Source organism: Cololabis saira, chromosome 9 (genome assembly GCF_033807715.1).
Source record: "Cololabis saira isolate AMF1-May2022 chromosome 9, fColSai1.1, whole genome shotgun sequence".
Taxonomy (NCBI): domain Eukaryota; kingdom Metazoa; phylum Chordata; class Actinopteri; order Beloniformes; family Belonidae; genus Cololabis; species Cololabis saira.
In genome coordinates, this window is record NC_084595.1 from 28,166,252 (window position 1) to 28,180,836 (window position 14,585).

General features: G+C 40.7%; 2 protein-coding genes across 2 annotated transcripts in view; both read right to left on the reverse strand.

Annotated features, from left to right (window-relative positions):
* The window catches only part of pip5k1bb (phosphatidylinositol-4-phosphate 5-kinase, type I, beta b), a 59,555-nt gene that overhangs the window by 44,020 nt on the left and 950 nt on the right, over positions 1 to 14,585 (reverse strand). Inside the window, exons 2-4 of the mRNA XM_061729049.1 lie at positions 1,624 to 1,709; positions 1,428 to 1,496; positions 587 to 717 (exon numbers count right to left, since the gene is read on the reverse strand). Of these exons, the coding sequence (XP_061585033.1) occupies positions 587 to 717; positions 1,428 to 1,496 (200 nt within the window). The 5' untranslated portion in view covers positions 1,624 to 1,709. The remainder of the gene's footprint in view (positions 1 to 586; positions 718 to 1,427; positions 1,497 to 1,623; positions 1,710 to 14,585) is intronic.
* The window catches only part of cenph (centromere protein H), a 62,328-nt gene continuing 50,650 nt past the window's right edge, over positions 2,908 to 14,585 (reverse strand). The window contains exon 10 of the mRNA XM_061729052.1: positions 2,908 to 2,917. Within this exon, the coding sequence (XP_061585036.1) occupies positions 2,914 to 2,917 (4 nt within the window). The 3' untranslated portion in view covers positions 2,908 to 2,913. The remainder of the gene's footprint in view (positions 2,918 to 14,585) is intronic.

A 14,585-nucleotide genomic window follows, 5' to 3' on the forward strand; every position in this document is an offset into this window, starting at 1 on the left:
CTAAGCTGATTTCACAGTTCTTGGTGGGATAATCCACTCGAACAGTTATATCCCTGCATCTTGACTTACACTAGCAAAATTCACTTTCTTGATAAACGATGAGGGAGGCAATCTGCACAAATGGCATCATTTCTTTGCGCTAGAAGTCCCGCAGCTGCAGTTTCCTATGTGCATGATTTTAAAATAGATTGTTTGGGTTTGTTTGCATGTTTATATATATATATATATATATATATATATATTTTCAGCACAAGAGACAGACAACAAGGTAGAGCTTTTTATAGTGTCCAGTCCTTGACTTTGCATAATCAGTAACTGTTGCCACTCTTGTTACCACCTACCCATAATCTGTTTTTATGAAGCAGCTTCCTGATTCATAAACTCATTCAGTAAATTAACTCTCAGCTTATATAAACGTCAGGCTGTCTCTCTAAAGACAGTGACCAAACATTCACAACACAAACTCATATGTTAATCATTTGCTTCTGCCATAAGGCCATAAGGACGATGTCCCACCATGTACTGAAGATATAATGTACCAAAGTAAGAGTTATATGTGAGCGGTTTAACAATGTGCGGCACTAACCTGGGCAGGAAGACGCTTTCCACAACATAGAAGTCTTGCATAAGTACATCTCTGTCAGGCTTGGAGGTGAGGTTGCCCACTGTGTAGCCAATACCGAGCTGAATGGCTCCTTTCAAGGCAGATGACGTAGTCTTGATGGGAAAATAGAGGAGAAAAATAATCACATTACCTTGGAGCTGCTGTAACACTCTGTCACTCCTACCACAGTTGCAGACCAAGATTTGATATAAAACACGGGAGAGTGACCTGACTATTTTCTGCTACTCTTCCCAATTTTTTTTTTTTTAATTCTGAATAATGCATGCAGAATTATAGTTTTTTTGTGTCCTATGTTATAACAGGCATGCAGAATGACAACAAACTCTGAAATAGTTCTCACATGCAGGGCAGCAAACCTGCTAATATTCCCTTTACCTGGGCAGCCACCAAAATTCACCTCTGACTTTAAAAAAAAAACCCACTCTGAAGACTCTGGAGTACAGTAAGCTAAGCAGCTCAACCTAAACAAAGGTAGCTACTGTACTACAGAGAGCGTTACTGTTACACCTGAAGAAATGGTACCATAGGCAGTGACGTCTACAACTGAAAAAAAAAGAAACAGTAAAGAAAACAAGTGTGACCAGCACTTGACTGATCTCTGGCAGCAGGCCCTAACAGGGTCAGGACATTATGTGCTGCAGCACAAGGACATTTTAAGCACTCAAGTGACTCATAAGTAGAGTCCTTTTGGGCTTTTTAGCTCTAAAAACCAGCAATCCAAAATAAATGTTGTGGGAGAGGGCTTATATTCACCAGAACAGGAAAAAAGAAAACTTAACATTGTAACTCTGTTCTGCTTTACCTTCTTATATGTTTTCTCTCTGCTTGCAGTCTGAGGCCCTCCCATCCCATTTTCAGTCGCGGTTGACATCTAAAAAGGGACACAAAGTAACAGAAGGCAGAACAAATTTGTCCATCATGTACTTAAATATTATTGGGACTTACTTCACAGCTTTAAGCAGAATTAATTTTTAGTGGGACCAAGAGCATGAACTTACCTTGATTACCGATGAGCTGTGCCTGACAAAGAGCGATCAGGGCAACAGCTCCTTATTATCCCTCTGTGCAATCATCAGGGGACCCTCTGCAAGAGAATGGGTGTGCAAAGAGTGACTATTATGCAATAAAACCCAGAGCAAAAAAACCCCCACTAAGACTCTGAAGTACAGTAAGCTAAGCAGCTTCAAAAGTAAAATGCAACAAGCTGAGTTCAAAAGGGAATTTGTCCACCAGCAAAGAGAACTTAATTAACTGTGATGGACCTGCATGCCTTTCAGGTGAAGGTCCTTTTTATTTGCATTACTTTCCTGTTAAACACTACCTTAGGGAAAATTTAACTCTGCCAGTCAGTCATGACGCACAAAATGTTTCCGTGAAATATCTGTCCAACATCTTATTAGTCTTGTTTTGGAGCAGCAAGACTCTCCTGCTTGTGACTTCAACACCTCGCAAATAATAACAGACTGCATACAACATTTTCAAACGTGCACGTCACACTTGCACCTCACAGAGGTGCAGAGTGTGTTTGAATGAGCTAAAGCCCCGGGGGCTAAAGCCCCTGCCCGGCTTAGAGCACAACCAAGTCTTTAGTCAGTCACAAACATGTATTTCACTGCACCACTCCCTGCCACTCTATCCCTTTTGTTTTTGTTTGTTTGTGTTGCTTTCATTACTCAGGCAAAACATGGCAGAGTGGCAGGAGTTAATGATGCTGCGCCTCATGCCTGTCTTCTCAGCCAATGTGCAAAATCGGGCCACAGGAAGGGAAACAGAAAAAAGGGTCAAAATGTGGACTTTCTCTGACAAGCTCCAGCAGGCCTGCAGTCGCCATGCCACCTGCATATAAATGCACCTGCAGGTCCGCGAACCTTGAGGGCACAATGTTTTTCTGCTTCATCCTTTCCATGTCCTCTAGTCGATGCCAGTCCTCCAGTTCGGTGACCAGCCGACTCCACCAGAGCACGATAACAGACAAGAAATTTACCAGTGTGCAACTGAACTGTTTTATTTCAAAAGTTCCACTGCCGTGTTCTCCTCCTCCCACACATGTTTAAGCCTTAGTAAAATTAGACTTCAAATAAAGATAGGTGCTCTCCAGTGAATAGATGTTTCCATGCACTAATTCAGATATTAGAAGAATGCAGCCGACACCGTCCACACTTATCTCCAGACGTGAGCCTTATCTGTGCACCAGCTTTTCTGTTGCTATAAACAAAACAAAATATATTTAAGCTGGAGGCACAATAGGGTTTGTCTCTGCTTGGGAGTGTACATCATTTATATCTTTTCTATCATCTTTAGCATTCTGTCTTTCCTGAAGAAACATAAGCATAATTACACCTACGCAAAACTGCTTTAGTCCAGAACTTTCAAATTTCGAATCAAAACAGATGAGACATTATAAAAGCCCGTAATCAATCGTGGGCTGTGTCATTAGAGGCAATTCTTTGTGATGAGGTGCTGATCCACCTGAACCATCATTTCACATGAGAGTCTGTGCGCTGTGAAGCTGAGGAATGTTAATGAGCCCGCTGACGGGTCAGTCTGGCTCTCCACTCAGGCCTGGCCTGAGTGTTGGTGTCAAAATGAATTGTGTGGATCTCTCCCCCCACTCTCTCTCTCTCACCTGACCCCACACACCCCGGCCGGTACTCTATCAGACTGTTTCCAGAACCATCCATGAGAGGCCTGCAGCTGCAGGCAACAACAGCAGGGCTCTTGTTCACCTCTCAACAAAAGAGAAGGCAGACACATGGATGGCCACATTGATGAAAATAGACGAATGGATGGATTATCGTAATCAGCCGTGACTTACTGGTGCCAACACCGATGCAACACCGGAATATTACACGAGGAAACACTGGAAGATTGTTACACCAATACCTTTCACTTAACAATTACGTTTATTTGCCCTACAAATAAATCCATCTGTTCACAGATATAACTATCAACTATGCAAATAATACAACTTTTGGGGGTGAATAAAGAGACCATCTAACCATCATGTCAGTTACCTAACAAGAATTAAACAGCACTGTCGTTTCTCCACATATATATTTAGTTATAAAGTTGTAATATTAGTCGAGTTTGAGCAAAATTCTCAGTCGATCGGCTCTAGATCAGCCACTGTCCAGTTGGGCACAGATGAATCACATATGCACTGCTCTGATCAACCCACTTTTTATTTGTTGAGAGGCGTCTGTAAATGCATCAATATAGAGCACTGAGAAAGTCTTCAATGTGGGAGGTTCTGTGAGTTCAGAAGCCCCGAGGATAATGATCTTTACAGTCCATCAGGTGAAAATAAGCCTTAGAGGAATGACAACCTAAGCATTTGAGACAAAAAACCTAATCCAACATTTAAAAGAGCATTATTCCTGTGAGAAGCTAAAAATCGAGATCATCAATCCCGGTCACTAGTTCTTAATGTATGGAGATGACTATATTTCAGTTAGCCGACTCACACTACGATGAAGACATATTGATTATTTTGATTATAACACATAGTCTGGTGAATAGACTTCAACCTCACCACTTCCCACAGGCCTGTACAATAGTAACATCCAGATAATGGTTTAGATAAACCACAATTTAACGCTCCTGTCCTGATCCTTAGAATAAAAGCCTATGCATGGATCATGAGATGGTAGAGGGATTTTTTGAGTGGCACCAAGCTTGACTGCTCAGCATCAGTTGGCAGAGAGGGACACCATGTTGCTTGTTTAAATAGAGCAACAAACTAGTGGGTGTAGTTTGAATTAACCATATGGAGGGAGTGCAAACAGCTATTTGATTTGATGCTATTGGTTTTTCTTTTAAACACAATCAGAATACGCATATCAGACCTTAATCAACCGGCCAAATAAATTAAAACTAATGCAACTAATGCAGTATTGTGAGCTGTTTTTTTAAAAACCTCTATTAGTAGTATTGCACTTCTGCAGATACAAGCATATCTCATACATTCTCAAATATTTTTAAAATATAAATTAGGTTTTTATAGACAATTAAACACTATACAAAGTTCATAAATTATAAAACATGGACTGCAGGACCACATCATAACAGATGAGTGTAAAAGTGCATAGCACAAAGCAAAGTAAGACAGAAACTGACAAACAATGGCATACAGAATCAGACTAATTTTTGATTCTGTTATGACCCTGTCTGTCAGTTGTAAGACAAATAAAATGCTTGAAATGAAGGCCTCCCAGCTTACTCAAAAGCCTCGAACAAACAACTTAAGGTCAACTATTAGATCCGTCTATTAAATTGTCTTTTACACTTGTGCTCTGCAGGTTTCCTTGCCTGAAGAAACTATAGTGTTAAAACCTTTGTTTAGGACTTCACACAGACCGATGAGTTTTTACTGACTATGTTGTTGTCCGTATCATGAACTGATACAGAGTATATTCTTATTTGTGACACTGCAGCTGCAGATTTTGTCATGCGGTCTGTTTGTGTAGAGAAGCGCCGCTCTGCAGTGTCGCCTCCTGCTTGCTCAGGGAGGGGAAATTACAGTGAAGTAAAGTTATGATGCAAACTGTTGGGTTTGTTAACAAGGCTATTTCTTTTATTATTTGACATGATATGAATTTTGAAATTGACTGCAATAAACAGCTTGAGTACAAAATTACATGTTGAGAAGATTACTTTTCTTGAGAATTTGCTATGCAAATGAAAATTAACTAAACTCAATTGAATTTCATTGTTTCTTTTTCATGTCTGGTGTTAATAGAAACTTTGTTGTTGCTGTTTTTTTTAAATTATTTTATTTTATTCTGAAGACATCTGCAGACTTGCACCGTGATGGACAGGGTCGGTGTTGAGCATTGTGCACTGCAAATATACTGGTTTTACTGCATCATCTGTGTCGGATCAATTTCTCTGGCAGATGGTGCCATACGGAAGATGATTGTGGTGTAGATGATAACCAGATGAGTAAAATGATCCAAGTGATCGATAAGAAGGAAATTGCACTTGAAAGTCTTCATATAATGAAAAACTGTGAAATGGCTCAAGTATAGAGCTTGTGTGTAGATTTGTTTCTTTGTGCCTCCGTTATGAAGCAAGGTCATTGACACCTCATGCTTCAGTTTGTAAAACTATGCAGTAACATGTCTGCACAATGAAGAGCAGGGGGGGATTTCAAAGACATGAGGAAAATGACATCTTGGATCCAGCTGGCAATCAAACGAACTGCATTTAAACAAAGAAACTGTCCACAATGATGCAAAGGTCTCACAGCTGCAAAAATTCATGAAAGACACTTTTCAATTCCTCCTGGGAGTGTGTCTTTGTGAAATTCCAGACTTGGTCAACACCTCTTTTTATCTTCCCTGTTAAACATTTTGTGAGTCTGGTTCTTAAAAAGGGGCTAAATAAATAAACTTTCCTGAGTTACCTCTCCCTTCTGCTCATAAACAAATGTGTTCCCACAAGTCCCACGCCCCTCTAAGAATCTCTTTCACCCTTCAAGCAAACACACTTGAGTGCAGATCAAACACTGGCTCTCATGCTGCATCTCCTCCATGGTTTCAGAGTTATTGCAAAGGATATCAGTCCCTGTGGAAGTCAAATAGCAGCTCTCACCAGCCAAGGGGTCCTGTCCACAAACATATGCTGCTGAGTGGAGATGTGAGCCTTCTGGGAAGGTAATGATGCAGATTGTATACATTTGAACAGAGTCCAAGAAGCTAAGGTGCGTGATTTAAAAACCACGTTCCTACAAGAAAGAAATTACGATTCTTTACAACATTTGACAAAACTGGAACGTTTACTCACACAGGAGCACAGTTTCTTTTTTACTCCAAACTTCCGAGCTGGAAGGTGTTCAGTCAAGGAGGCTCCCACAGTTTCTGTCACCAGGACATGGATACCACAAATAGGCTCCTTTTTGCTCTGCTTTGTTTTTAGTCCCCAGATACTATTGGATTACAGCAGCAGACTTGAGACATAATGGAGAATCAATAGCAGAGCAGCAATTCAGAGCGCTCAGGACCGGGCTGCTGGGCTGCCGTGACCCCCACAAGCACCAGCTGAGATGTTAGATAAGCACAGAGATCTGGATTTGGACGGATACAATAAAGAAGATGCATGTGCACTCAGCTTAGCTCAGCCTGAAGGGGATCAGCTTCATCAACTTAACTGTTCTCATCTCTGTTCAGGCCTTAAAACTCGGGGAACATATTTAGTTTTACTCTGAAATTTACTTATTTTGGTCAGATGTATTTTCAGCTTAAAAAAAGTATGCGACTTCCATGCACAGAAGGAGTGGTAATCGTGACTATGAGTGCTGTATGTCATTTAAACGTAAGACTTAGTAAGAAAAAAAATGAATGGAGTAAAACCCATTCGTGTATGTACAGTAAGCGTGATGACATAGTTGGTTTCGTAAGGCCGTGCATTTAAAGCAGTTGCTTTTGTGAAATGAGTCACGATTTTATGGATTATGTGTTTGGGAAGTTAACGCTGCATATGGAGGCTCATCCCTCCACCACCGTAGTCATGAAATCTACCTTCTAGGCTTCTAGCAGCTTTGAAACAGAACAACATCCTGTCATGCACACCAGATTAAAAATATAACACAATATCTTTATATTATTTTCTTTTTTCTGCTTCATTTTTTTCATCTGGAAGTATGTTTGTTTTTATCATCCTTCTGACAGATGAGCTGTGATGCTTCTGAATATTGTCTGCCAACTAATATCAGGCGCTATGCAGCACTGAAAAAGTTGCAACGAAGAGTGTTTGTGCTTGTTTGTGTGTTTGTTTGTGTGACTGAGTGAGTGTGTGGGTGAGGGAAGGCTGCATGGGTAAACGTGATTAAAAGTCTAAAAAGACTGCATCACAAGGATGGTTTATCGGCTAAATTAACCACTGAGAATTTAATCAAATGAAAAGACTGGGCAACTACCTCAACATAGCAGGCATTCTTTTCATGCAACGCTGAGATAGAATGCAACACGGGAAATTAAACATTCACTGGCAACTTTTCTGAAGCGCTAATAAAGCTGCACATCACTGAGGTTGATCCTCTGGGAAGTATGAGAAGTACTGAAAGAATTGGACAAACAAACTAATGAATTAAACAGAGGATCAAATCATTCTGGGTCTGTGTTTCATGAGGTGTTGCATTAAAAAAAAGAGTAAAAACGGAGATATGTGCTGCTCTGCAATACACAAGCTGAGCATAGACAGTGCCCAAATCTGAATCATGTTTATGTGGACTCAGTCATATATACTGTACATATGTGAGTGTGCATTTATGTAAATACAATGTACCATTTACCATGCACATATCTCTGAACATATTTTCTATCATGTTGCGTGATATTGTGTGTTCGACCTTTGTGTCCACATAAAAAAAAACAGAAACAAAAGGTGTGTGTCTGAGGGTTGGGGGGTGCTTTGACCTTTCAGATGTTACATGAGCAGGAATAATCAGCCGCACAAAGGGCGGGACTGAAAAAGTCAGGGGGCGACAGTGACAGACAGAAACAGATATACAAAGTGTGTGATAGTTGTGATCACTGCAAGCTTTAGTTTATTTTGTTTTATTCTCGTTTTCTTTCATATATGGCTGCCTGTCTTTAACATGTCTATTCGTGTGTGTGTGTGTGTGTGTGTTTGTGTGTGTGTGTCGTACATCAGCTCCCTGGCAACTACCTGGCACTACTGAATCTCATCAGCTCTCATTCAGAAGTTTATCATTCTTCTCACCACTCATCATTTTCTTACACCAGTCGGGTATCACTCAGACCAAAACCAGGATTTTGAAGCTGTCTCTCACATATTTCCCTGTCAGTCTGCAAATCTATTAATGCTCTCTGTGTCTCAGGATCACAGGCACCATTTCCTTTCCCACCCTGGCAGCAGTAAGCCTGTCATTCAGCATCATTTCTGATCACCTGTATGCACGATTCATCCATGCAGACCTGGTCCTACCAATAAACCCCTTAGAGCCACTCTTTCTGTACATGCTTTTGGGTCCACTTGCCAGTGCCTTGTGACAGTGATAGGTGTAAATATTCAGTTGTGGTTTCCTCCCATGACTATTCCAATCCATCATACAGCAGGAGCTCGCAGTTTTAGTCATTGCAAAGTGGAGATTCTTGGAGAAGTTATTAAAAGACTCAGCAGAAAAATGAATGTATTTGATTTGAAAGACGACCTGAGTAAGAGCTCAGGGAGGAGTTTCATTGTGTGCATTTGTAATTCAGAGAGCGTTTCGCTGAAGTTCCACTCTGCATGGGAAGCAGTGAGGAGGAGGTCACCCTCTGTGTCCAGAGAGTCACATGATTCAGCTGAGGCTATGGAAGGGGGTGAGCGAAACACAGAGGCAAGTATAACAGAGACAATGTTCTTTAAAGACACAGAGCCAGCCCAAAAAGAGTGATACAGCCCAGCACTATACAAGGACATATTACAACAAGCTTCTATGTCCAAGCACCTGACATATTCAGTAGTGTGCTAGCTAGATTCAGAAAATCACAGCCTATAGAAGACACACAGTACAGATATAATGAGAGACACAGTGTCCTATCTTAGCCAAGCCCATCTTTGTTACTCTCCGACACTGAGTCCAAAGGTCCTCTTTATCTCCTATTAAACCACAGGAAAGATATGGGAGATTTATCACATATGCCTCTAAATATAAACAGAAATGGTTGCATGATTATTAAAGGAAATCAATCACATGGGTAAGGGGAATGCTAGAAGGAATCTAATTTTGTCCAATTTGTGCATTCTTTAAATGTTTTCTCCTGCGAGATTCACTTCATTCAGCCAGCTCTCTTTTCTTTTTTTTCCTTTCTTTCTGTCTCTATCACCATAGGGCTCCCTGAGTGGGCATCTGTAAACTTTGTTTTTATCAGGAAAGTGGGAGGGAGGAAATGGGGAACTCAGCGCCACCAAAACAAGAACAACAACAACAAACATCACAACCTCCAAATAGTCGGGATTGCTGTAAGACTGCCAACCCACCGCTCTGCCAGCAGTCTCAACCAACCAACCAATGTGCTGAGCAGAACAATTATGGGCCAATCATCACTGCAGGCTTCCTCTGAGAGTTTTCTTTAACCCCCTCAAAAGCTGCCGACGTGCAGCTTGGTGAGGGAGGGGGAGGGACTCCACTTTGGAGGTCATTAAGATTACATTGATAATACTGGGAAGTTCTGCATCTGTGCTCAGCTGCCACAGAGTAAATGAAGAGGATTTCAAAGAGACCCTGACACTGATCTTTGCAGACTGGCTTCCAGAGATGAACATTTCTGCCTTTATGAATATGGGCTTAATAATTCAACTTTTAAACTACCTTGACTGACAAGCATTTTTATACAGAGAGCGTAGCCAAATGAATATTACAAAAAGTGATGACAATGTGAACTATTGTGTTTCAAGATTTGCGTAAAAGAGGCGTATAAACTTTCTGCTCTTCAAATGAGTCAAGTAGCTTGAAAATTATCTAACATTCTAGTAGAATATATACTATTTATTCAAAATTGTCTGAGCAGTAAAGTACAGTACAGTAAAGTATCAAAGAACCGTTTACCCATCATCCCATTGATATCAAAATAAATTCCAACTTTAGATCGGATGGATTTAATTAAATCAATTCAGCTATCCAATAAGGTTTCGACTAGACATTTTACCACTACCCTAGATGTGCGTAAAACCAAATATAGAAAAAAAAATCCTGTAATTGAATCAACACTAAATAAAAAATGGGTATTAATAGGATCTGGGAGCTCAGTGGCCATGCTGACTAACACGAGGTGGGAGGGTACATGGACGGCCAGCATAGACTAACATCTTGACAACCCCCCCATCCCAGAAAGCTGTCTGGAACATACCCATCTCAGTTCAGTTACCTAACCTTATATGCTAACTAACGCAGCCTTACATGCCTTCTGATCAACTACATTATCCCAACCTCATTTCTGTTGTCGCTTGAAACAAGCAATTGGAGTTAAAACAAGGATTTGTGGAAGTCCAGTCGATACGGACACTCAAGCCGATGCTAAATCACAACAGTCTGGCTTTCCTCCAAGGCTCCGTTGCAGCAGGATCCCAGCTGCTTTGGCCGCACCATGGTGGAAGAAGTGCGGGGCACCTGGCAGAGCCGTAGCACAGCCTCCTGTTTCAAAAGTAATTTCACATTTTGGTGGCGAGATCAGAAATGACTCAGCCTTGCAGTCCCCATGGCATCACATCTGAGTCTCAGGGGAAGTCCAGGCATAGTTAGTCAATCAGGAAGGGTAGCCCACCTGGAAGACCAGCTGATGCACTGTTACCATAATATGCCTGCTGTTTAGCTAAGCTCCATCCACATTGGTCTGTTAGTGCAATTAACAGCACAACAAAACATATTCATATTCATGAAATATGAATGACTTTACACTGTAAGGTCTCCATTCACAGCTAAGAAGTCAAGACAGGGCAAAATGCAAAGTAGCTATAATTATGGCAGTTAGCCGTTGGCTATGTCACACCCACAATTATACATACATAAATGTATTGCCTTATATATTTTTACTTGATGTGGTTAAAGAAATAAAATAAAATGCCTACCTAGTTGTCATGGATGTGGAAAGTAGCTATGGAGATAAAAACTAGGCTGTAAATGTGTTTCTGATACAACATTGGACTTTTTAACATGACGTCAATGAAGATTGACTCTCTTTTGAAGCCCCAGGAAGGAAGTAATTAATCTTACTTCCTTGTTGAATTCAACCAGAAAGACAGGCTGTAGCCCCTTCACAGCCACACACATTTTCATCACTTAGACCCAATCGGAACCTCATATAATAGATTATATATATATATACACAAATAGGATGGTATTTGCTTCGAGAGCCAGTAGGTGAGGGATGGCCATCAAGAAACATTTGAATAATGTGAGATTCTGCTCCTCCTCACAGCAACATTAGATTGCAAAAGACAAGACTTATCAAAAAGTTATGAAGAAACACAAAATGACAGTTGTAATTTAGCACTCCCCTTGACATGATAAATCATTTCAAACTGTAAGATTGGCTCTGTGCCACTTTAATTATACCCCTGACACGTTTCATTTGCAGAATGAGTTTGCCATAATACACTGTTGGATCCTGCCTTTAAAATATGTTTACGTGGGTGATTATTGAGGCTGTGGCCTGCATGCCGAATTTGTACCTGTCATATTTCATACTCTTAGTCTACAAGAATGGACAATTTTTTTACAATAGTCCTAGAACGTAGACAGTTTATGAGCAGTAGTAAAGGAGATGGAGGACTCTGTATTCTATGGCTGAACCTTTCTTTGAGTCCAAATAGGAAAATAAATATATAAGTTAATTACATTGTCCTCCTGACTCATGACTGAGGTCTTGTGTCAAATGTGGTATGTGCTGACACGAGTGGAGCCAAGCCAACAAATGAGGACAATAAAACAGATAACAGAAAGAGAACAGCCAACACTGTGCTCAAAAAAAGAGGTGCAACACAACTGAAGAGAGGTGAGCAGATTTAAGAAAAAAAAAACATTATCTCACTAAAACCACAAAAAAAAACTGATTGAACTGATCACTGATCTGGGTTTATGCCTCTACTTTTTGGGATGTGCTCTGGACTTTTCTTTTACAGGATTCAGACGGAACTTACAGACATGTAATAGTAAATATTCCCGCTGATACTGACTGAAAGGTTGACAGGGTCAGTTTGAGCTAAGAGAGACATCGTGAGCCACCTAAATGCTCATGTTGTGTGATTAGGACTATGATTTGTGATTTTTTTAGGTGTCTTAACAGTCCATGCTATAAGGTAAACTTTATAAATTATTAAGCAAAATAGAAAAATATTGACGTATAACAAGGTAATAGCTGGTGTCCACAGTGAGGGCACGATAATGACCTCAGACGAAAACCTTGAAAAGAAGTTTAGGACAGTAGAGCGGTAAACTAACAACTGAAAGAGTGGCGGTGTGATCCCTGGCCACTGGTGCGCAAGCTCATGAAACTTTACAGCTGAAAAGTTCATCAGTGTGGGAGCGTGTGACAGCCAAAAAGCACTGTGTAGACAAAAACCAACCGTGTAGATTGAAGTGCTTCCAGGATGTGTGTGTGAATGGTTGAATGTGTTCTGCACAACTGTTTAAAGAGCATCCATAATAGCTACATGTTGGGTTACGAGAGATCATTTACTATGCTGATTAAAATACAACTCAATATTTCTACCTGCTACAGAAACTGAAGCAAAAACATATCAATATAATTTAACATATGCCATGATACCACATGTGAGCAAAGAAGAAGAACCAGTATATCCCGTGAAATACAACAAATGCTCCTTTCATACTTTCACCTCAGAGCCCTTTGTATGTAGCGCCTTATCTGGCATCATCACAGTGGCGGGACTCGTCTGACAGAGATTACAGTGGTGCTTGAGTTCACACTAGACACACACAAACTAGCACCAGATTCCACGGTCACAACACAGCGAGGCATTTTTTTAAACGAAGGTAATGACTATAACCAGAGGCTTCACGGGGCAACACCCTTGCGTGGACACAAGGCACATCATCATCATGAGGAATGAGACAGGAAGAACTGTTTACTTATGTAACTACCTTAATGAGGCTCATATGCCAGTTATTTTGGTCCTGTCACTATTTGTATCCCACTGTACAGTAAAAACGCAGTACATGTAGTGCTCTTTGACCCAAAATCACAAGACAAGACAACGAGTCCTACAGCTGCAAACTGCTGTGCTTCCTCTGCACAGGAAGCTCAGCCAGCAGGATAAAGACACACCGCATGATCTAAGAAGGTAGTCCTCTCTTTTGTGTCACTAATGAATTATTCCAGATCCAGTCAACATTATAGTGTTATCACTTATTAAAAAAGGTCTGATACACCACAGAGCAACCCCAAGGAGGGGAAAAGGCTGATGAACGTGTCACTTCTGCTGCTACTCAGGTGAAAAACATTACATAATGCACAGATGCCTTGCTGTGACATCCAGCGCAGTGCAAGGGCAACAGGCAGTACAGGATGAAAGCTCAGGTGTTACTCCTGAGGAGAAAGGCGGGAATTTGCATGAGTCGCTTTCCCTTTCAAACGTCCTGTGAATCAGGCTGACCAACATGGGCCAACTCTAATGCCTCTCAGTCAAATCAGGAAGATAAAGGAGGCCCATGGAGTTAAATACCCACTCTGGTGTTTTTTTGAGGGGGGGTGTCTGTAACCTCGCTTGAAACCATAGATTTGCATGATTATTCCATTTTGTACAGTGTTTAGTACATCAGGCATATATTTAAACTAATGAGCCCTGTCTCTGTCTGCAATACTTCTCACATATTTGGTTTACTTGACCCCTTGTGATCACAAGAACAGGGTCACATCAAACACATATACTTCACACTTAAGCCAAAATGGGCCACAATGAGCAGATATGTCACAATTTACTGCTGTCAACTAAAGTTAAGAAAAAGAAAACAAACTGTCATGCCCTAACAGGAAATGTCATTTCTTTGTCAACTCAGAAAAGCCTGTATCATTTCTCACAGGACACCTTTATCATTCAGGTCATTGAAGCTACAGATGACACAGAAGACAACAAACTTGAAAAATGCAACCAGCTCTGATAACAGAAGGAAAAATAAACCCATCATGATGCCCTTTTTCATTTTCCATTATGTCAATGACATAATGTGTAATTAAATCAGCTAAAATGTAGTAACCTATTATGTCAATTCTATATGATAAACACAAGTCTATAGCCCTCACAGACACTACTGTTGGTAAACTCGCTGCCATCTACCCTCGGACACTGAGACACTTTCCATTTCCCAGAATAACACACCAGATAACTCCTCTTTTTAGCTTTGGTCTGGCAGAGTTATTTCATAATTGTCACAGTCCAGTGAATCCTTTGGTGGTGGTATGGATGAGAGATGGGGCGAGACTGTGGAGAGACTGGC